At 37.2% G+C, this 24,184-nt stretch overlaps 1 protein-coding gene across 6 annotated transcripts in view; it reads left to right on the top strand.

Moving 5' to 3' along the window:
• Positions 1–24,184, top strand: part of asic1c (acid-sensing (proton-gated) ion channel 1c) — an 83,063-nt gene that overhangs the window by 22,328 nt on the left and 36,551 nt on the right. Inside the window, exon 1 of one of the 6 annotated variants that reach the window (XM_026926438.3) lies at positions 9,805–11,975. The exons of the other annotated variants lie outside the window; for them this stretch is intronic. Coding sequence (XP_026782239.1) covers positions 11,451–11,975 — 525 coding nt within the window. The 5' untranslated portion in view covers positions 9,805–11,450. Of the gene's footprint in view, positions 1–9,804; positions 11,976–24,184 lie in introns of those variants that run through there. 6 annotated transcript variants of the gene reach the window in all.

The raw sequence follows: 24,184 nt of genomic DNA, 5'->3' as shown, positions 1-24,184 counted from the left end.
ATGTTTTGGCTGTAGATACCCAAAAACTATGAAATGCATTTCAAGTCTAATATTAAATACATGAATACGACTGTATTCTATACTATATAATTAAGTGTCGCCCCTTTAAAGTCCACAGCAATAACTTTTTTTGCACACTGAGGACATAGATCACTTATCTTTTTTTTTTTATGAATTAAAATTAGGAGCTATAATTAAAGTGAGCAGCAAGCTTAGCACGAGTGCTTGGTCAGCTTGTTCTTCAAAACGTGGGCACATTTTCTTCATAGGAGAGGGCATTGAATTAGCAAAAACTTTGACATTATTTTATTAATTATACAAATCAAATGATCACGATTAAAACTGCCTAAATCCCGCTCACACATTACGATTTCATAGCCGCAATTTAGTACCTCATGACTTCATTAATGCTGCACTGTAACTAAAATGCAAAATAATACAATGTGCTGGATCAAGTGCTATTTTATAAGCTGCTGAATAATGAGGGTGGAAGCCATATTGTTAAATTTGCAATGATTCTAATTATTCATGCAGCAATATATTGTGGTCCCTGGAGGACAAGTGCCAGTCCCAAGCCTGGATACAATTGCGGAAAGGTTGCATCAGGAAGGGCATCCAGCATAAAACTGTGCCAAATCAAATATGTGGACCAATGATCTGCTGTGGAAACCCCAACGGGAGCAGCTGAAAGAACAACAACAACATGCAGCAATATATCGAAAATATACTAGACTCCTATTAGATATTTATTTCTTTTTCTTTTTTTTTCCTTTTCATGTTTAAGGCAAGTGCTTGTAGCGGTCTAGGTGCTATTGAAAAACAACATTTTCTACTTAAGAAAAATCTGGCACCCTCAGAAGTGTCAACTACACACAGGTGATTGAAATAATCTCTGTTTTTGCCTTTAACCACATCCTGTTTCCCTGGCATATGAATATGAAGTTACACATATTTAAAATCATGGGGGGGGACATAAGAACTTTCAACACAAAAACGACAGATGGTTGTTGACATACACGTTGAGTGACCTGCAGGCTATATTATTTTGAGTCATTTAGTGTTTAGTATAGTTTATTTTCAATACACTTTAGATCATTTTTCATACTGAGGTCCTTACATCATCCATGATTGATGGAGCTGACCTGGTGTTTCCCTGCACAGGCAGCTTTTTTCCCCTTATTTCCACACATTGTGTTAGCCTGAGGTAATTATTTGCTGTCACAAACTCGGGCCTTTTGCGCTGAAGCACAGAGCTGCCTGATATCATCACTGCATGGTCTTAAACCTTTAAAATGACTGTAAATTGCCTTCGCTTTTGTCGGTAATGTGGCAGCGGATTTAAAATAGTCTCTTTGGACAGTGCAGCAAAATCTACATCCTCCATGCTGCTGTTTAAGGAAGAGCAATAGAGGCTGTTTGCTGACAGGAGAAACGCGGTTCTGCCACAACAGGGCATGCTTGAAAACCTTCTCGCTTGTGAAGAGGTCTTGCCTGAGGAGGTCTTGATGAATGAGTCCCAGCACACAGTGTAGCATTGATAATCAGTGGTGTGTGAAGTCAATTTATCTCTCATGCCTGGACTGTGTACAAAAAGCATTGAAGGCAACAGTATTCAATCAGCTTAGCTTCCTGTGCACACCGATCATTCCTATGCCTTTATCAATGTTAAAATACACATGTAAAAAAAAAAAAAAACTTATAGAAGACCAAATAATGCTGAAAAGGAGAAAACTGTCGCTGCATTAACTGTCAAAACATGAGATTAAAAAAAAAGCTCACTAATATGATGTGCTGGATCAAGTGCTATTTTACAGGATGTGGAAGCAATATTTTGTGATCATTACAACTAGGACTATTCATACAGCAATATATCAGCAATACTAGACTTCTGTTGGATTTGTTTAGATTCAATGCTCACCATTTTCACCTTCATGCATCATCATTAGTCTTTATTTCATTTTTAAATTGTCTTGTTTTTATGTTAGACCACATGAAAAACAGAATTTGCTTCTTCAGTCCGAATTTTCTATCCCTGATTTTGTATGGGCTTTGGGGTAAAGAGTTGGTCTAGATGTTCTTGAAAAACCCAGTTTCAGACATTTCTCCTCAAGAACAATCTGGAAGCCTCGGAGGAATGAACCGTATAACCCAACACTGAACACTTTCCCCGTTCAAATATTTAACTATTTACTTAATTACTGAATATATGATTTCTATTGTCATTATTCAGCTGCCTATAGAATAGCACTTGATTCAGCGTGTCCTATTATTTCGTATCATGCTCCGATGGTTACTTGTACACACAACTTAATCAAGCCACAAAGCAATTTTCGCTACATAACTATTGGACTAATTTTTGGGTTGACTACAGCCCTGAGAGCATAAATAATCCTGTCTCCTTTACTGTATGTTGACATGGAGGTGTGTAGGTCTGAATCAGGGTGCATAGATAATGTGGTGCATAATGTGGTGCATAGCCCTTTGGTTATTTTTTTAATTACATTTATTTCTTCAGTTTTATGTATCATTCAACAGTTTAATTACATTATAGGATGAGTGATTGTAATGTAGCAAGTGTTTTCACTAATGTAGCGAGTGTTTTCACCACAGGACGCATTTCATTCTGTAAAATGGTCTCATTCTTGGAAACTCCTCGTTGTATTTAATGATTCCCAGGAGATACCTTTATGGATAAACAAGAACGGTTAAGAGTTGGTTGCGATGTTTGACTTACCAGCACGATTCCTATTTGCTGATTACGTTTGTGAGATAATTTTAAAGACCTTTTACATAATTTGTTAGATTTTGTAAGCTGAATTATGAGTTGTTTCGAACTCAGTTGCCACGTTGCTTTGAAATTGGCTCATTCTTGTATCTGTTTTATATCTGACACACAGGTACTTGGCATTCAAACAAACAACTCCTCTGCGTAGCTGCCTTTTGTAATCGTAATTCAGCTCTATTTCTATTATTTAGTTCACCTCCTATATCTTTTCCTGTGACACTGAAACAGTCATTTCACTTTCCAGTCAATGGTCTAACTTGCTCTTAAATGTCGCCTCCTTTCATATTCTTCTTCACACCACAATGCTGTTGAATTCTTAAGTCTTATGAGTGTTAGGAAGTGTTGATGTATAACAGCAGCTCTGACAGTAGTTGCAAGGCAAATCACACATTTATACTAACTCTATAGTAACAGCTCATTCACGATGACACACAACACACTAAGGTTTTCCTTAATTAAAAACGACAGATATGATTTCCTTAAAAGTGAAACCAAAGTGGGCAATTTAAGGTTTTTTTTCTCCCCATCTTCAAACAAAAAACAGTTTTTTTTTGTTTTTTGCAATAAGTCTAAAATATACTGTACATGAAATTAGCCCATGAAGAGCTCTGCATAACCTTAATTCTGATTTGGTTGTAAAGCAGCATAGATATGGTTTCCAGACGTGAAAGCTTGTAATTCCTCGTTCCATAAAATTTAATTTCAGACCTATCGTCATGAAATTTGGCTTGGAGGAGCTGCTTGACCGTGTTCCATGTGAGAGGAAAAGATAAGGACACTTTAATTTAGGTGACTCATGCAGGGGAGTAGGACTGCGACTTTACCCTGACTTTGAAATAAATCAAAAATACATCACGTACATAGTGACGCGTGAAATTGTAATTTTTTGGGGAAACAAATCCCCATCGTGATCGATTTTACTTGAATCCTAAATCACGAAAGGTCATCTAATTCTTATTTTATGGTGTCTTTTGTGTCTCCACCTCCTCGTTTATATGGTGTATACTGTATGGTGCCAGGTTAAATGAGGACATTGCTGGAACTATTTCAGTAACATAATTAATATTATATTCTTTAGACTGACAAGTGATGAGCTTGTTTCTTCTCAGATGCATGCTTCCAATTTCAGGGCCTGTGATTAGCTCCAAATGTCCCAAATTATCTGTCACGTCTTTGTTTCACTCGGTTTGTTCTCTGTTTTGTCAGGGTGCTAAACAAACCTGTGATTAAAACATGTCTCGGATGTGTCATCATTTGGATTAGCTAAACTAACAACTGTTTTGAGGGTGATGGCACATTCATTAGGATTTGATTAGCTTGTTTTGTCTGATTTCTAATATTACTCTATTAGTCTAAACAGTATTTCCAAGACATATTTGATATAGGCATTTATACAACAAATCTGATGTGCTGTTCAAACAGACATGGTGTGATGAAGTGGAGTTACTGTTAAGATCCCGAAAGATGAATGTTTTAATACGGCACATTCTGAAATGATTGTACTATAGCAATTTGACAAAACTAACAACTTTTATTTTATTAAAATCATAAGGAAGTCTTGCATATTCTCCAGAAAGATCATGGTTATTTTACCCATGAGTGGTCACATAACTGACTAACATTAGAGTAAAGTTAGCATGGCCATACCATGAGCATGTTTTATACTCTCAATATGCTGAAAGCCATTTTTAAAAGATACTACTTAGGATTATCCTTTTTTTTTTTAAGAGGGTAAAAATTATGGGCTGAGGCATTAAACAGGCCCATGTTCATGAATAAATTCTTGGTATGGTAGCCATCACGCTCAAAAAAAAAAAAATAGGCATGTCAAACAGTATAAATGTACAAAGTATGTTTTCCATTTGCTACTTCTGAATAGAAGTTGTGTATAATCTGTTTTTTAAAATGTGAAATGTCAGGAACTATTCATGAGAAACTATATTATTGTTAAACTAAACACCCCCAGGACATTTTACTGAAATGCAGTGGCTCCTATGAAAAAGGTTTTAAAGCTATACCCGCTTGGGCTTTTGTGGTCAAAAGACTAAAATGAATCATAAACATCTACGAATAGATTAACATTATTAGATGCAGATTTATACCCCATGCTAGATACGTATTTTTTAAAATTAACACCACTGGCACAACGAATCCTACGCATTATGTCGACGAGCTGTGTGATGCAATTCGAGCTTCGCCTTCATTTTTCTCTCCTGAAGCGCTTGAGGAAAGGATCTGTTTTGATGGCCCTCGAAAACTCACAGGTCATGTAGAATGAGTGTGTGGGTTGTGTGCTTGTTTGCCTGGCCCCTTGCAGACGGTGAGAGTTGGTAGAATATGTTTACTCCCACCTGCCTTTCCATTTAATAAGCTCTCGTCTCTCTCTCTCTCTCTCTCTCTCTCTTGCTTCTTCCTTGCCCAGTAGCCATCTGCACCATTCACGCCATTCTCCAGATCTGCTAATGTTGCTAAAAGGAAAATCCGTACAAGACACAGGAAAAGCCAAGTAACAATGCGAAAACAATGAGGCAAAAAAAAAAATCTGGTGTGATGCTACTTAATAATTAGCCGCTCCTCCATTTTACCATTTTACCAACCAAACACAGTACTACTTGTTGTTTTTTGGTTCACAAAACCATGGCTCATGAATTCTCAAAGGTGCCAATATCTAACAAGAAAATCTTAGCAGGCAAATAGAAAAAGAAATTACCACAAAACCCTAGCATGTCTGTGGACAAGATTGCTGTTTTGTTTTGTTTTGGTTTTTAAAAGACATTCACCAAGCAAAAGTAAGAAAACAGTCAGGCCAAATCCCTTCATATTTTTTTTTTTCCTAAATAGCGATATCGCATTCTCACCCACTTGCTCTCCTATTGGCTCACAAGACAGAGGTTTGTGAATTCACAGGTCAGAGTTCACCTAGAGAAAGTCAGAAGGTGAAAGTGGAGACACTTCCACCTTTTGGTCTGATAGCTGCTTCAGCTCAAAAAGCAGAAAAGTGTCGTTTTGAGGTGTTTCCTGTATCACTGTTAGCAAACCATAGCACTGTGGCTAAACCATTGCATTTTTGAGATACTGAAGTGACCTAACACTGTGTGAAAAGTTATCCAGAGGTAGGACAGTAACATTTGTGTTTTAGATGTAGCATGTATGATTTTTGACCCCTTGTTATAGCAATATGGGAGAGACCTACATCTGGGGAAAAAATTAGCTCCCTCGTTCATTGATTTACCATTTTTTGTGGTAAAATTCTGTTTCTTCTGTCTGCCTGCTAGGATTTTTTGTTTTGTTAGCAATTTTAGCACCTTTATGCTCGATAAATTTTGTTCTTTGATGCTTTTTTACCACTGTTGGATGTGGAATAGATAAATTAAAATGTGATTTTTTTTCCCCCTCATTTTAATGCAATATTTTCTATCATGAGAACAATCTTAGTCTTTACTCTCCGTTTGTACCTCTGCCCCAAAACGATTCACGATAGCAGTAGCGCAGAAAGCTGCGTACTCAAATTGCTCTCTTTTATTTTTAAATTAGTTCCCTCTCAAATCTACAAATCTCATCGGGATGAAAAGTCATCTCATTTCTTTTCAAACACTGGTTAATTAGTTTCGCTGCACTGGAGCGGTGTGTTTATGCGAGCGACCTTTTGAAGAAGCCCTGGTGATCCGAGTTTGTATTCTGCGTGATTGCTCATGCTAGTCTGTGACACTCTGGCTGCACTTTCTGAATGAGATCCTGGTGTTTAGCAATCAGCAGGTAGCACAGGACTGTCCACGAGACACAAATGGTGGAAGCATTGTACCAAGCTGCTTATTTCTAACATTGTCTAAACAATATACTCCTTTGTGTTTCCCCTACAGAAAAGTCCCATAATCACACGATGACACATGGTTTTTAGACACTTCACATCTTATGTTTCTCACATTTATTTCAACAAAATTGTGGTTTTATTTTTCCTTTGTTATTTTTACACGATTCATTTATTTCCACTTGTGATTTTTACACACTTACATTATTCAATTTTCACATCATTCTTTACACATTTGGTTTTTCACGATTCATTCGTTTTCCCATGATTTTTACACAATTTGTTTAACATGTGATCTTTACATGATTTGTTTTTCACAGGAAATTCTACACATGATTATTTTCATGATTTGTTTTTCACGTAGTTCATTTTTCACATGGGATCTTTAGATGATTCACTTATTTTCATGTGATCTTTAAACGATTCATTGATTGTGGCATGAAATTTTCATGATTTATTTATTTTCATTACTTCTGATTTTTTTTATACCAGATTTTTTCACTTATTTATGTGCACTTTCACACATGGGGCATGTGTTTTCAGTTCCCCAATGTGATTTTCTTGGATGAATAATTTTTTGCACACGGAATCACATTATTCACCTGATGTCACGTGTGTACTTGAATTCCAGGGCATAACATGTTGAAATCCACCTATAGTCACATATTACTCACACAGTCACATGTGAAATGTGTGATTTATTTTTTTTTTTCCATTAAGGGTTGGAAGAGCTAGGATTGATTGTGCGCTGCGGTGGCCAGCAGACGGCAGTATTGATTCGCTCCGATCTCACCCCGCATGTGCTGATGTACTAGAAAAGCCATTACATTAACAAGCAGGCTATAATACACTGCATTAATTTGCTGTGGCTGTTGACTGATATTGATGGCTGATGCCAAAACATTAGCATAGTAACTCAATTAAACTGATTAGAGATCGTACGCTAACAATATTATGCTTTATTTCTAACTGACATGCATATTGCGCAATAATTCCTGACTAGTTAGCACTCGAGCCGCCTCAGTATGGATTCTTTCAGGGGCTGGCACTGACATTTCCTACATATCAGCGATCATGAGGGTGTGATGCTGAAGCTAAGCCCCTGTAGAGATCAGCAATCTGAACACGTGTGAATGCAGCGGGTTTCTCTTGCATTACAGAGAGGGAGAAAAGCATATTTGGGTCCGAAAATGCTGATGTTAGTAAAGTGCTTTATTGCCTGTGGTATGAGCGAGTTTGCTGGGCTTCAGTGATCAGCTTAAATCATGCACAGAAATTTCTTTTGGATGAAGACTGCTTTCAGTGCTCCGGCTCAACCCCGACATGATTGATGTGTGAAATATGAATCTTCCATATCATTTATTTACTTTCACACATTAATATGTCATGTGCTAGGCATGTCTTTTTTATTTTCACATGTCAACTTTTTAAAGCTTATTTCATGTGATTTTTTTAATGATTCATTTATTTTCACATGTAATTTTTTACACAATTCATTTTCATGTATTTTTTCTTTCAAATAATTTTTCACGTGATTTTTGCACTATTCACTTTTGTTCACATGTAATTTTTTTTACAATTCAGTTTTCATGTGTGATTTTTACACGATGATTTGATTTTCACATGTGATTTTTGCCTGATTAATTTTTGTTTACATGAAATTTTGACTCTATTCATTTTTCATGTGATCTTTATAAAAAAAATTTATTTATTTTTTTTATAAAATCATTTTTCACATGATTTTTTGCAGAAATCATTTTTGTTCACGTTATTTTTTACATGATTCTTTTTTCACGTGTGTTTTTTTCCACAATTCATTTATTTTTAAACGTGCTTTTTCTTACACATGATCCATTTACTTTAACATGCAATTTTTAAAATGTAGGGCATGTCTTTATATTTTCACAACTGATTTTAATGTGTGATTTTTTTTTTGTTGCTGTTTTTAAGTGCAATTCATTCATTCAAATTTCACGTACAGTTTTTCCACACGGTTTTCTCAATATTCGTTTTTTTTTTTCACAATTAATTTTCACGTGTAAATTATTCAGATGCAGGCCATGTTTGGAAGATATATGATTCCATGTGAAAGGTATGTCATTTTCCATAAGGAGAATAACATGCTCAGCAGATAAGAGCCCATTAATAACCTCTTAAGATACATGTGCTATAAACCAAGAATGAGTCTAAATCCAAAAGTAGGTAATCTCCTGTGACTTTTTTTTTTTTTTTTTTGGCTAAGCTGTGTGAAATCAGAGTTTTCAGTAAGAGGAGCTTCAGTGTGCAATGTGCCTTAAGGTAATTTCAGCAAATCCACTCGGGAGCTGAGTTAACGTGGTGTATTGCAGGATGGGAAGTTGTCTGACTTAAGATTTTCACTTAACACATTACATTAAATGCCTTGTCCTTGATCGAACTCTTGTCCTTCCTTAATGGATGCATTTGACTATCTTTACATGATCATATTACCAGACTGCCCCTACCTTTCTGTAATTAGATCCTAGATAATATGTTTCACCTTCCGGAGAATCGTGTGTCACTGTGTCTCTCTGATATTGTGTTATATCTGATACTACACTTACAAATCTGTATGTAATGTAAAGGAGGAAAGGAAAACATTTTAAACAGTGGTTAAATGTCCTTCACAACAACAAATGTGTATGCTTCAGATAAATAACTTAAAATGGTAATAAAAAGCATTTATCCCTGTTCCAGCCAGCTATATCAACTCTTTACATTGACATATAAAAAAAAAAAAAAAAAAAAACATATCATCATCATGTATAAACATATATATTTTTATTTTGCCTTAAGGTCTGAATCTTGTGCTTGAAACAGCCTTTTCCACAAGTTGTGCATTATGAAAAAAGTATGTTTTAGTTCAATCACTCAACCTTGTTACCTGAACACATTCACCCCCTTGAAATATTTGGAATATTCCACAAGTCACTGTTTCAACAGGAAGTAGCATCATTCCTCAATTTCCTGATGAACATGTGTTCTCTTTATTTTTAATGATATTGTGATATTAACTGAGGTGGTCAACCCTTTTACCCAAATTATAGATAGATAGGAGGTAAATCATACATTTAAAAAATTTTGAGTAAATCATTAGAATGTCCAGATATCATTAGCATGGATGCATTGTTGCCTGAGATGGGTCTTTGACTGCTTAAATGCATGTCTTCTAAGTTTCAATGTTGAGAAAAGAAAAACTATAAACATTTAAGTTTTTAAACTTACAAATGAACCTAAATATTGGAATCGGTGGAAACAAGACAAGTCAGATCCAGATGTTTAGTTTCCCGTGAGCAGTAAGACATCCATTTCTTTGTCTCATGGATGGGGAAAAAAATGCAACACATGTTCTTGGACCGAAAATGCAAATGCTGGAAAACAAAACAGCACTCAAAACTGCTGCTGTGGAAAATCCTGTTAACACACTTACCGCTGTTTGTCTTTACTCTTCTCCACCTGTATACTGTAATGATTCATAATCTCACTATCCAGGGTGTCATCCAGACGATGAGTTCTCTGAGTCTGGTTTCTTTGTCATGTCGTACCAGGAAGTTTTTTCCTCGCCACTGACACCTCTGACTTGCTCATTAGGGATCTAAATCTACATCCAGAACAGGCTGAAAAGTGACACCGTCCATTCACAGCCTCTGTCTAGGAGATGGGAGCAGAACTCTTTCCATCGAGTTCCTGTGACATTATGGTGAATTGCAGAAATTTTAAAAATGGCTGCGTTCTTTTTCTTGCAGTGATATAATAAAAGATAGTTTGATTAAAGATAGTAATAAAAGATAATGAGTTTATCTTTAAACTGATTTCAAAAATGCAAAAAGTTGGGCATCTCTTGTTTCTGACGACCCTTGTTCATTCTGTGGATCAAATAGTGACACTAAGAACCTTTAGGTTCTAGCATCCACCCATTCCATCTGAAACTGGTGACGTACAGTTTTTTTTTTTTTCATCCAGCATTGCTCCACGTGGACCTCATTATGGACAATTTTAATGTCATTGTTGACATTGGACAAGCAGTATTTCTGGTCCCAGGACTTGAAACAATTTCTGTACAAGTACACTGCCTAATAGTTATGTTTTGTCATTATGTACTTCATGTATTGGTTTTTATTTGGTGCTGAATCACTCCATCCTAAGATCTTCAGACAGGTCTATTATTTAGGCAAATGCCAATTATTTTAGAATGAATTGAATGAGATCGATTTTTTAAATAATGCACTGCTACTATTCTTCCTTTTGTTATTCATTCTGCAGCCAACTGTGAATCTTTTGTAGAGCATTTTATAGACCAATCTCTGCACAATAGCAGTTGTCTTCAACAAAGCGGTAAGATCCATTCTGGAAACTGCTCGAGATGATAATGGATTTCATGCTAGTTTGGCTGTACAGAACATAATGGTATACAGTATCAGTTTGACATGGAAAGCTTTGGGCAGACTATAAACTCGCTGACATTTTTGCATGGACAAACATTTTCCTCAGTTCATTCCATTAAATCCACTAAATGAATCCTATGAAAAGGAAACATGTGGAAATGAAATATAATCGATGTCCATGCTTCAAAACTGCCATTAGATTTATTTAGAGCCTGTATTGATTTTGTATATGATTTCCAATTGGCCTGTGCGCTTATCCTCCATTCGATCCACTAGGGGACCACGTGTGGTCCCTGAAGAAACTCAACCCTGGCACTGAATATGCCCTTCAAAAATGCACAAGGGTGGGCATCTAGTGTTTCAGACAACCCTTGTTCATTCCATCCGACAAGTCGCAGCAGCAAAAACCTTCTGGTAGGATCGTAGGATCTGTCCAGTTTCTCCGGTTGAAACCATGGGCACTCCTGAAGAGGACGAGCAGCCTCGGCCGTCAGACATCACCGTTTTCGGAGCCAACTGCACCCTTCATGGGCTCAGCCACATCTTCCTGCCTGGAGGAGTCACCATCCGTCGCTTGCTCTGGGCTTCTGCCTTCATAAGCTCGCTCTCCATCTTCCTCTACCAGGTAGCTGGAGCAGTGATGGAGTATTACCGGTATCCTCATGTCACCATCTTGGACGAGATGGACAGCCCAGTCATGTACTTCCCAGCCATCACCCTTTGCAACTACAACAGTTTCCGGCGCTCCAAGATGCAGCGGAATGATCTTTTTTGGATGGCAGGGCTTCTCGGTGTGGAACAGAGCGACTTCGATGATTTCATGGCTGCCCTGGGACAACCAGTGGATGACAGCAAGTTTTTTCCAAGCAAGACATTTAACATGCTGGAGTTTGTGCAGAGGACAAGCCACAGCATCGAAGAGATGCTTCTGGACTGCAAGTACCGGGGCAGGGACTGTGGACCGGAGAACTTCACTTCGGTAAGTAAAGGCTTGGACACCTTCTCTACTTGGTTTCAAAAGATGATTAGGTTATTAGGTAAGTTCTTAGGTGTATTCGTTTCCTATTGTATTACTAAGATGATGGACAAGGACAATCCAACATTGAATGGACCCCAATTCTCCAATTACTACCATTTATTATTAACCACAACCAGAATAATAGATATATTTATTCATATACTTTCACCCACTGACATGCTTTTGGGAGGAAGCTGGAGGAAACTCACAAGAAGAGGGAGAGAACATCCCAAAGTTCAATAACCCAACTTCAGGGTCAAACCGGTGACTCTGGAGCTGTGAGGCAGCAGTGCTACCCACAGGATCCTTCTTTATGTTTTCAAATGATTTGACACTGCAAAAAAAAAAAAAAGAACATATATACGTATGTGTGTGTGTATGTATATATATATATATAATGTGTGTGTGTGTGTGTATGTGTGTGTGTGTGTGAATGTATGTATGTATGTATATATACATACTGAAAGCACTGAACCGAAAGATGCGTCTGCTATGTTGAAGTGCTATGTTATTTTGACTTAACAACTAGTTACTTCAAGGTTACTATGTCATTAATTTAACTTAACATATTGTTATTTTGACTTAGTAAGTCGAAATAAATATATTATCATGAAGAAGCGTATTATGTGGTTATTTTAATTGTAATGCTGAATCATTACTTGGACTTCTCTTAAATCTTTATTATTTTTTCTTAATTACTTAATTATTTCAAGCTATTGTTATTGTGAGTTATCTCACTAATTTAAATTAGTTAGTTAAGATATTAAATATGAAGATATACCAACCTTGAAATAGTAAGAATAATTTTAAAAAAAAAAGAAGAATTCAAGTCAAAATATCAGCAATAAGTTATTATGATGAAGTAATGAGATATTGAGTCGAAATAATGACATGGCACTTACACATTTTTTTTTTTTTTTTTTTACAACTTGTGTTTCCGGGCTTCCGTATCGTTAATATAGCCAAATTTATTTAATATTTCTTATGATATTCTGATAAATATATAATTTAAATATAAGATTATTAAGCCCTGAAATTTTCATTGTTTCAAAGGTCTAAAATAGGGTTAGTAATCATCTTTGAAATATTATATAAATTTGACTATATTTAAGAGGAATTTTCATCATATTTACCAATGATGGCCATGAAGTTGTGAGCACAAACTGTAACTGTACAAATATTAGAATATTTCAAGATCTTTAGTCAGAATACTCTAAGTCTACAAGCGTTAATCCAGAGTGAGTGAGAACGACTCAGTCAAGACTCGCACTGAGAGAAAAGAGGACCGGCAGAGATGTGCACAGGCGAATCCAAGTACCTTAAACACAAAAACTTCCAAGAGTCAAAGAGATATAAAGCTCGGTATTGACCCCAATATGTTTTTACCACAGTAACAATAAATTCCAAACATAAAGGTCTCATATTGCATCTAAAAGTGATTGAATGTCCTCCCTGAGCAGAATGTTCTCACCTCCAGCACTGTGTGTGGTAGAAAGTTTGCAATTCAATAAAATGCGCCAGTGATTTGAGTAATGAAAGTGGGGATTTTGTCACTCTTGGTAGAAGTCTAGCTCTTGCTCTTGTCACTGATCTCAGGCAATCATTCAGATCTTGATGTTGTCATTATTATTAATATTAACCTTTTTTAAACATGGAATATAAGAAGATTCACAACTCCCTGTGGTCTTGTAAAATGGGAATAATATAATGAAACTGGAAGTGTTCATATTTGTATTTGGATTCTATGTAATATTTATCATTCTGGAATAATCAACATTTTTTGGTGTGTTTGTGTCTGGTAGAGGTGTGACACAATGGCTGTATCTGTGCTCCAAATATCCTGTATTCATATTTAATCCCAATTTGGATGTGGCCTAAAGAGGAAATTATTTTTTCATTTGTTTGTTTGTTTTACCACTATGCCTAGGGACAAAAGCTATCACCATGTTGGTGAATGCTGGTTCTAACAGTTCCTGAACCTCAGCTACATCATCCAGTTCATAATGAGCTCATTGCGCAAACACTTCCGTTCTTCTTAGTACTGCTCTTGCATTTCCAGTTCATTCACTACACTCATATTTGGTGATATTTTACAGTCGGTTTCTGCAAAAGCTCCTGAAGATACAGTATGTAAGAATACTCTCAAAGCTCCTTTTAGCAAGCTAGTGAATGGCTTCAGACTGTATACTTTGCTATATGTACACAACTGTGAAGGTAAGACAATAGCTATTTTAAATATAACATATAAAAACCTTGTATAAATATAGGAGAAACCTGAAGGATAGTTTGCTCTCTCACTGTAATGATAACTGTAAAAAATCATCTGCAAAAAGTGGTCCATTGGTCTCAACTTAATCCTGTGCACTTGGGTATTATTTTTGTTTATATCTAGCTGCAATATTTTCAAATGAATTTTGTATAGCAGAAAAATGGCCCAAATGCAACCACTGCTGGTGCATCATTTCAATTTTTGGGCTAGAAAACATACAGTCTACTTCTGTTCGGTTCTTTATAATGGCTGACACATGGTCTTATCAAGGTTGAGTTCTAGCAGCCTGACTGGGATGAAGTTATCGCTGTCATTGCAGATAAACTGGTGTATTGGTCTGTTAATAAATACCTATCAGGCATTTACCTTTAATTTATTTTCCCAACATGCATTTTATAAACCACAGGCCACCCTGGATTAGCTCTAAGATTGTATATCACATCCTACTTGCTAAATATTCCTTCATAAATAGAAAGTGCATCTTTTTATGTGGGTAGTGAAATCTGTCATGCCCTTGCTGTGACCAGGCATTGGGTTACAGCTGAGTATCAGGAATCGGAGCCTCCGATTCTGCTCCAAAAGCAAGGAGAAATTAAAAATGTATGAATCCTTCTGTACCACGTGAAAATGTTGCCATGAGGCCCGACTAACTTTCAGGAAGTGGACCATTAAATGAAACCTCTGTTTAGGGAGATGTCTGCAGGTGATGCTCATCATAGTGCTTTATTTCATTTCCAGATGTTGTGTTTTGTTTCTGACAGCACCATCTAAGTATCTCTTTACGTTAATGTTGTGCTTGTTGTCTTTTAATTAGAAGGAAATGCATTTGTCTTTTGAGCACTCTAGACCTCGCCCCATGGTAATTGCATTCTTGGCATGAAAGCATGTACACATTATAGAAAGCGTTCAATAATGAGTAACAGTCAGAGAGTGGATATTGTCTTTCACCATTGCAGTAAACAACAGTCAATAATACGAAAGAGAATATTGATGCCACACAATGGAACACATTATAAAATGAGCAATAACAGTCATCCAATGAAATACAGGGTGAAAGCTTTACCACAGGATGCTTCATGCTGCATTCGGCACAATCAGACTTCAGCATGAGGCTTTGAATCAAGTTTCAATTCAGCCTTTCAAAAAAATTGATTATGGTGCTATAATTACATACGGAAATCTTGTAGAACAAGTTTGTTGGAGGGGGGAAGCGTTAAGTGTCATGTCATTGTTTTGACTTAATATTTCAGTTATTATTAATATTACATTATATTATTTTAACCAAACTTATTTCAAGATACGCAAGTCATGCAAGTCATTATTTCAACTTAACACATAACTCGAAATAACATTTTGAAATATTCTCATTATTTCAAGATATTATGTTATTATCATTATCATATTATATCATTAATATCTCACAATTAACATCTCCCCTGTATATTATGTTATGTTAGCTACCATTTTTTTCCAGGCAACCAAAACACAGGACAGGGCAGCACATTGGAGCTTTTCTTGATTTGTACACTTCTACTGAATAATAAACGTGGTGGTCCTACAAAAATTTCAGTAGACATCAGGATTTGATCTGAACAAATTTGATCTGAACAAACTGTGAAGACTGATGAAAATTTTTACCAATTCAAAAAAGAGAAGCCTGGCAGCTTCCTTTTGTCCCGAGTTTCACAGTCGGTAGAGCTGGTTTGGGATAAAGAGCTAATTGAGTTATGATTTATTTAATGGTTATGGGTATTGTTAGAATTATTCTTATCTGTGCAGCCTACACTGTTTATTCACATTATTCAGCCTATGATGTAGTTGATTTTACTTATTGTCATATTGTCTTTCCCTGTGTGTGTGTATGTATTTGTATATGTATATATGTATGTGTGTGTGTGTGTGTATATGTATATATATAAAATGTGGGCACCATGACTCATAGCTCCAGGGTCCCTGGTTCAATCCTGAGCTTGGGTTACTGTTACTTTTAGCACTAGATATTGTCACAAAAGAGCTTTATAGAAATCTGGATGTAGATTTAGCTCTTTAATGAGCAAGCTTGGGATGATGGTGGCAAGAACAAACCTTCAGAGAGGAACCAGACTCAAAAGGAAACTTGTCCTCTTCTGAGTGACACTGGATTAGTGGATTTATAAATTATTACAGTGTATAGATGTGAATAAAGAGTACAGAAGAGTCTTTATGATTACAGCAGTTGTTCTTAGGTACAGTCTACAAATTTACAGATTATCCACTGAAGCAAGGGTGAGCCATGGACATCAACTTTTTTTGAGAAGTACAAATCTTTAGGGTATCCATGTGGGACCATCCACAGCAGCAGAAGGTGAATCACGAGAGCAGAAGCTCCAAGCAGAAGTAGAGAATCAGGAGGAATCAGGAAGGTCAGTAGAATGGTTGTCTCAGGCTCAGGCACCGGCATCACGTACATCTTAACAGAGAACAGACTATTACGGACAATCTTATCTTATAGCGGTTTAAAAGGGTGTACGTTGTGATAAGGGTACAAACAGAACCTTGTGGAACATACCGAAGACATCACTAACATTTCCAAACTGATAGTGGTCAGTCAGATAAGACTGGAGCCAGGAAAGAGTTGTTCCCTTAACTCCCACAAACTTTTCTAATATTTCTAGAAGAATATTGTGATGTAACGTATCAAATTATGCACTGAGATCAAGTAATACAAACAAGGAGACACAACCCTGATCTGGAGTCTGTAGTAGGTCATTTACTACTTTAACCAGTGCTGTATATTAACACAGGGATGAAACACTGACTAAAATGTCTCATGTATATGATTCCTATGCAGGTATGAGCTCAGCCATCCTTAAAGCTGACCTTAAATCCATCCTGTTTTCCCAGGTCTTTCATCCATCATAACCATAAACTGTAATGTTTACAGTTTGATTAGTGGTTGTTGATCTAGATATTATATGCTGCATGTTTTGTCACTGTTATATCTGTTGTAAAGAGATATCCATAAGTAGCATATACGGGGGGAAAAAAGAAGTAGCCCTAGAAGACAGCATTGGGGGAACACCAAAATGGACTTTACAATGTCATTTACAAGCTGATTGTGGTTAGTCAGCAAAGACCTGAGCCAGTAAAATAGTAAAAGATTCATTCCCTTAACTCCAAAAAATGTTCTAGTCGATCTAGAAAAGAGATAGACTAACAAAATTAAGTATTGTGTAGAACTTTGTGATCTATGGTATGTAAATCTGCGCTGAGGCCACCTTTAGGCCATTTACTACTGTAACCAGTGCTATTATAGTAATGTGATGAGGCCTAAACCCTGCCTGAAATATTTGATATGTAATGTTTGTAGTTTACTTAGTTGTTAATCGTTATATTACATGTCGTTGTATCACTGTTATTTTAAAGAATATTAGTAGTGTATTAATAGTATATTAAAAATAAGGTGTTAAGTGTCTTTTCCCATGATGAAAACTACACAATAACTAAATAATAATTCAATGTTCTACTCAAAATAATATTCTATATTACCATACAGTATATGACAAAATGTAAAGTCATTTCTCAAATGGAAAAAAAGATAATGTCAGAACAGTTTGACTGGATAAAGGTGAATATTTTTCCCCTCATCTCTGTACACTCGTTGTTACTGTGATACATTATGTCCCTTTTATCTCTGTTTTCTCAAATAAGTATTTCTTCAGATGCATTTCCACTGTGGACTTAGACACAGCAGTATTTGAGTAGTGAAATGATCTTTCTATAGTGAATTAACTTTCTACAAGTGACAACTGTGACATCTGAGTACTCAACACATTGTCCTATAGTTTTTATTTGTCACTATTTCATTAATTTGGTGATGTGATTTCGCCCACTGATCTCTGCCTCAACCTTAAAATTGAAACTCAGCCATGGTGTATTGTGATTGGGCTGAGATTAAGTTAAGGGATTACTTCAGAGAGCAAAGCTGCACCTTTATCAGCCTGAGATTTATTGACGTGAGACTTGGGGATTAACCACGTTCAGTGTTTGACTTTATCTGATAAACGTACTTCACACCTAAAGATATTGGACTTGAGAGAGGTGTCTGCTATGTCTCCCAGCCCGCCCCCAAACGAAACCATAATTGCTCTTAATAGCCTGCACCGTTTTAATTAAAATGAGGGTAATGTGTTTCACACTCATCTAAAAGCCACTCTAGAGTTCATGATTACACCCTGTGTTAGGCTGTTAATTTGATTTTGCGCCAAAACATCAATCAGATTGTTCCAATCCATCCATCCTTAATCTGTCTCCACTTGGCTGGTTATAATGAGCTTTGTTAAATTGACAACAAAATGAATTCACTAACCAAAGCTCATCAGTCATAAGAGTCAAAGTATGATGCTAAATACAGTGAAGATAAAAAGTCTACACACTCCAGCTGAATGACGGTTTTTGTAATATTAAGCCATAAATCAAGATAAATCTTGTTTTCCATGTGTCCTTGAAAGTAGCATGATTCTATAGAAAAACAAGTCGATAATTTTTAGAGAAAAAAGTAATTGAAATAAAAAAAAAAAAACACTTCTATAGTGGGGGCTGTAGCTGTGTTCAAAGTAGGTTAGGTGATACAATGCCACAATCTGTATTTAGATTGAATTATTATTTTTGTTTTCAAAAAGTTCAAGGTTAACCAGTCACACATTAGCATATAGAAACTATCAATGAAAGTAGTTCTGATTATCCCCAGATAAAAATTCAGTTCTTCCTGTTTGAATCTCAATCATGCCACTGCCCTCCCCTAGCTGGGAGTATGAGGGTGCAAAATTGGCCATGTTATCTGGGTGGAAGGGGCATTCATACTCTCACCTGTCAATCACAGTGACACTAGCCAAACATGGGCATCTGTGAGCTCGTGTATGTGGAAGAGGGCAGATAGCACTTTCCTCTGAGTATTCAGCTACCTTGTGACACAGCATGAGCAGAAGTTTGGAAAAGATGCAGTGGCTTAATGTGTCTCAGAGTAGGCATGTGTTGTCTTCATCCTCCCTGGTTGGTAACTGTAGTGTGATAGGGGATAGCTGGCTAGTGGGTGGGAATTGGCAAAACTGGAGGAAAACGAGGTAAAAAGACAAGAAAATGTGGTATTGCCAAGTTGATGACAGGACATGGAAAGGAGCTGCAGGAATTTCTGCAGGACTGTTTGGCTTTGGGGTGGGGTGGGAAAGCAGAAGCGATTTCTCGCAAAAGAACATCCAAGCTTGTCTGAATTTTGCAAAACAATAAAAAATACATTAAATAACTAAACCACAGGGAGAGAAATGTCTTATGGTCTGTTGAGAAAAAGGTTGAATTTTTTTAAAACTGAATTCTATACATAAAAGATATGCAAAGACAACACAGAAACAAATGTCTGATAAGATTTATCTTTGTTGTTATGGAAAGCCAGAAATAATCACCTGCTCATTAATGCAATTATAATGCAATCGCCCAATCATGTGGCAGCAGCACAATGTATAAAATCATGCAGTTATAGATCAAGCACTTCAGTCAATGTTCATATCAAACATCAGAATGGGGGAAAAATGTGATCTCAGAAAATGAGATTTGGTTGTTGGTGCCACACAGGCTGGTATCTCTGTATTTCAGAACTGCTGAGATTTTGACACAACTGTCTCAAGACTTTACAAGGAATGGTGCAAAAACATCAAGTTTTACAGACAGACACGCCTTACTGCTGAGAGAGGAGAATGGCCAGACTGGTTCGAACTGAAAGGATACGCTATGGAATCTTGACTCTTTGCAACCGTGGTTAACAGAAAAGCATCTCATCACATCAAACCTTGAGGCAGATGGACTACAATAGCAGTAGAGCACATCGGGTTCCACACCTGTCACCCTACAGCAGGAATCTAAGGATACAGTGGGCATAGGCTCACCCGGACTGGACAGTTGAAGATTAGAAAAAGAGCAAGCAATGTTTTGTTTTGTTTTTTTTATTTCAACTGTCCAGTTTCGATGATGTTCCTAATAAAGTGGCTGGTGAGTGTATATCCATTGTATGTGTTACAGATTTGGGGGTTTAAATATAAACTTGCCATTTTTACTAAAGTTTGCTTGAATAACAAATGACTGACAGTTTTGATCAGAGTGACCTTGTGTCTAGCATTACTTTTGTCAGCGCCGTTCTCATACTGATCTATATCTGGTCCTGGCCAATAGGGGGGAAGTGTTTCTCCAGCATTGCACCAAATCTTCTGTGTAAACTGAGCTTTCACAGCAAAAAAAAAAGCCAGATGTCTTTCTGTATGTTTCATACAAAGGAATTCATTTATTGTATGTATTAGGGTTTTATGGTATAGTATATTTTATGTGTAGGTCAAAGACAAGACATGTCTCTCTTATGATCAAAAGCTGTTAGGTTTACAAAAAAGTTTGTATAAATATTATGTCATAATTTCAACTTCACTTCCTGTTATATCATAAAAGGGTTTACAGAGGATCTATGCAAATTTGTCATTCAGAGTAATGGTCCAAATTGAATTTTATATTAAGGTTAATATTCCTGGTGTTTCTATAGTAACAACATATTAGAATGAGTGTAGTAGTATTAACCTTAATATCTCAAATCTTAGTTACCTCTGACTGTTACAAACTCAGTTTGTAACAGTCAGAGGTAACTAAGATTTGAGAGTTGTTTACACTGTCTTGTTTCTCTGTAACAGGATAAGCTGAGTTATGAGCATTTAAATGTAATGATAAACAGATAAAGTACATGTAAATGTTCTTTTAATGAATAAACAATTGTTAGTGTTGGTAAATTGCTGAGGTATAGAAGATTAAACACGATGTTATTGGTAATAATCACCTTCGCACTGGTAACAGTGACTCCTTGTCTTCTTGATTATTTTCCTGTAGCAGCACAACACAGGGGTTTTTATTCCTAAATCCTTATAGGAACTGATTTAACCTCGAGCAAGGTCTGTTCTTTAATAAAGCGAATAGCTTTAATATTGGCAATAGGAAAGGAGACGGTAAATATCTGGGCTCAGCTGTGAGCCATTTGATTCTTTGGATGAAAGCGTGATTTGATCAATAACCATTTCTCACATTTGGTCACGTATCACATTTGTTGTGATGTCTTATTTTGAGTTGTCTTATTTTGTGGGCGTCTTCAAATTTCCTGTGAGACATAACGAAGCACATCTCATCTGAGACTTCATTATGGCACCTGCTTCTAAAGATGTGCTGCACTAATTAAGTACTCTCTTAACAACTCTAATTTAAATGTCTTCATTTCTTTTTCACACACAATCATAAGATCCAGATTGTCTGAAGCAGTGGCCCTGACAGCAAGGGGGAGGTCTAAAACCTGTCTCCGACGGAGTGTGTCTGCAGGCGACGTGCCACCTCACCGAGTGACAGAAACATTCTGTTTTCCTCTGATAGGGTTCACTCGGCTCCCGTGCTCTCGCTCGGGGAGAGCACAACAAGGGCTTTTGCGGCAGGGGAGAAGCGGCAGCTGTTATTCACTGATACAGATGGAATGTTCTCTCTGCAGAGGCAGCGTCATGGGGGATTGGCACAGGCATCCCAAAACTAGCAGTCGTTTCAGCTGAAGGCATAGCTCAAATTAAACATCTGTCTTAAAGATCTCTCATTAATCTAAAGTCAAAAACAAAAACAGCCAGTAGACATCTGGACACCAATGTCCTGAAAGTGGTTGCATCATGCCAGAAGGCCTACAGTGTTTTTGTTTTTTTTCAGTTATTAGCCAAAAAAAAAAAAATTGAGAATGCTCATGTTGCCTTTACATGAAGTTGACCACCAGAGGGCACTGTTACCAAGACGAAGAAAAAGTCCTGAACAATTTGCTCAAGTGTGAAACCCTATGAAGATGTGTAGACTCCTAATACCTTTCAAATCCAGCAAAATGCAATAGTGCCTTTATTAAAGTGCTTTATTTAAATATTTGTTTCCTATAACAATGGCTCACAGACACAATATAAAGTGCCTGTTCAAGGGGAGGTATTCACACACATCCCACTCGAACTTTTACCACACTTTGTAGAGTTACAATCAGGAACTGAAATGGACTTAATCATGATTATATGTCACAGATCTATGCAAAATAGCCCAACTTGTGATAAACCTTCCCCACAGTGAAGCATGGTGGTGGTAGCATTGTGTTGTGAGTAACCTCTTGGTTGTTTCTCCAATGACTAATGCCCTCTTTACACTGACTTTTGGTGGATGGCCTCCTCTGGGACGAGTAGCAGTTGTGCTGTATTCTTTTCACACCAACAGTGGTGAATCACATCACCATGAGTGTGTGCAATCACATCTTTGATTTTTGCAACACCACAAAATATGGAAAATTTCAAGGGGGTTGAATATTTATGCATATATAGTATGTATGTACAGATGCTTTTGCCACTTGCTTATATTGTGTAATTAGAGGCAGATGGAAAGAGTAATTACATATTTAGTATTTATTTATTCTCTAGCTCAGATACTCATTTGTGGTGAAATTATGTGAAAACAAAAAGCCTTGCCATGTTTAAATTCAGGATTCATAGTATTATTAGAAGAGCATCCTCTGTGAAACAGATTGAGAACAGCACTGTGAGCAGTGAAATCAACTATGACTACTGTATGTGTTCACACAATTTTCCACCTCCCCAAAATGATGTTTCCTTGTTTAGTTTTGTGTTCGAGCTAGGAGGTCAATGTAGCTTTCAGTACACCTTCCTACCTTAAAGTAATATTATACAGGTTTGCTAATGCGTTTTAGCACATTAGCACGTGGTTGATTTGTCTCAACAGCAAAAGCTTTAAAAATTTATATTTTGATGGAAATGTAAATCATATCCTAAAAATGATGATAATGACATAATAGTTTTACACTGCATTATGGAGATCATTGTTAATATAGTAAGGAATAAACATGTTAAAAGCTGCTACATGTTAAAAGTTCTGCACCAGTCCATTAGCTTCTGCACCTCCTCTCTGTATGCTGACTCGCCGTTCTTGCTGATGAGACCCACCATAGCCATGTCATCGGCGAACTTGATGATGTGGTTTGAGCTGTGCATTGCTACACATTTTTGAGTCAGCAGAGTGAACAGCAGTGGGCTGAGCACACAGCCCTGGGGGGCCCCAGTGCTCAGTGTGGTGTTGTTGCAGATGCTGCTCCCGATCCGGACTGACTGAAGTCTCCCAGTTAGGAAGTCCAGGATCCAGTTGCAGAGGGAGGTGTTCAGGCTCAGTAGGTTCAGCTTTCCAATCAGGTGCTGCAGAATGATTGTGTTGAAAGCTGAACTAAAGTCTATGAACAGCATTCGAATGTATGTGTCCGTTTTGTCCAGGTGGGTGAGGGCCAGATGGAGAGTGTTGGTGATGGCGTCATCTGCTGAGCGGTTGGGATGATACACGAGTTGCAGGGGGTCCAGTGAAGGGGGCAGCATGCTCTTGATGAGCCTCTCGAAGCACTGCATGACGATGGGTGTGAGTGCAACTGGACGGTAGTCATTGCGGCAGGACACTGAAGACTTCTTCAGCATGGGGACGATGTTGGTGGCCTTGAAGCACGTTGGAACAATGGCACTGCTCAGGGAGATGTTGAAGATGAGAACATCCACCAGCTGGTCTGCACATCCTCTGAGCACTCTGCCAGGAATGTTGTCTGGTCCAGCAGCCTTCTGTGTGTTAACTCTGTGTAGAGTTTTCCTCACATCAGCTGTGGATAGACACAGCACCTGGTTGTTGGGAGGAGGGGTGGTCTTCTTCGCTGTCGCATCATTCTGTGCCTCAAACTAAGCATAAAAGTTGTTCAGTGCATCGGAAGGGAGGCATCACTGTCACAAGCAGATGATGTCCTGTAGCTGGTGATGGCCTGGATGCCCTGCCCCCATGTGCCGCG

The sequence above is a fragment of the Pangasianodon hypophthalmus genome, chromosome 1 (assembly GCF_027358585.1).
Source record: "Pangasianodon hypophthalmus isolate fPanHyp1 chromosome 1, fPanHyp1.pri, whole genome shotgun sequence".
Lineage (NCBI taxonomy): Eukaryota > Metazoa > Chordata > Actinopteri > Siluriformes > Pangasiidae > Pangasianodon > Pangasianodon hypophthalmus.
The sequence above is the reverse complement of the archived record's forward strand: the minus strand, read 5'-3'. Positions and strand labels throughout refer to the sequence as shown.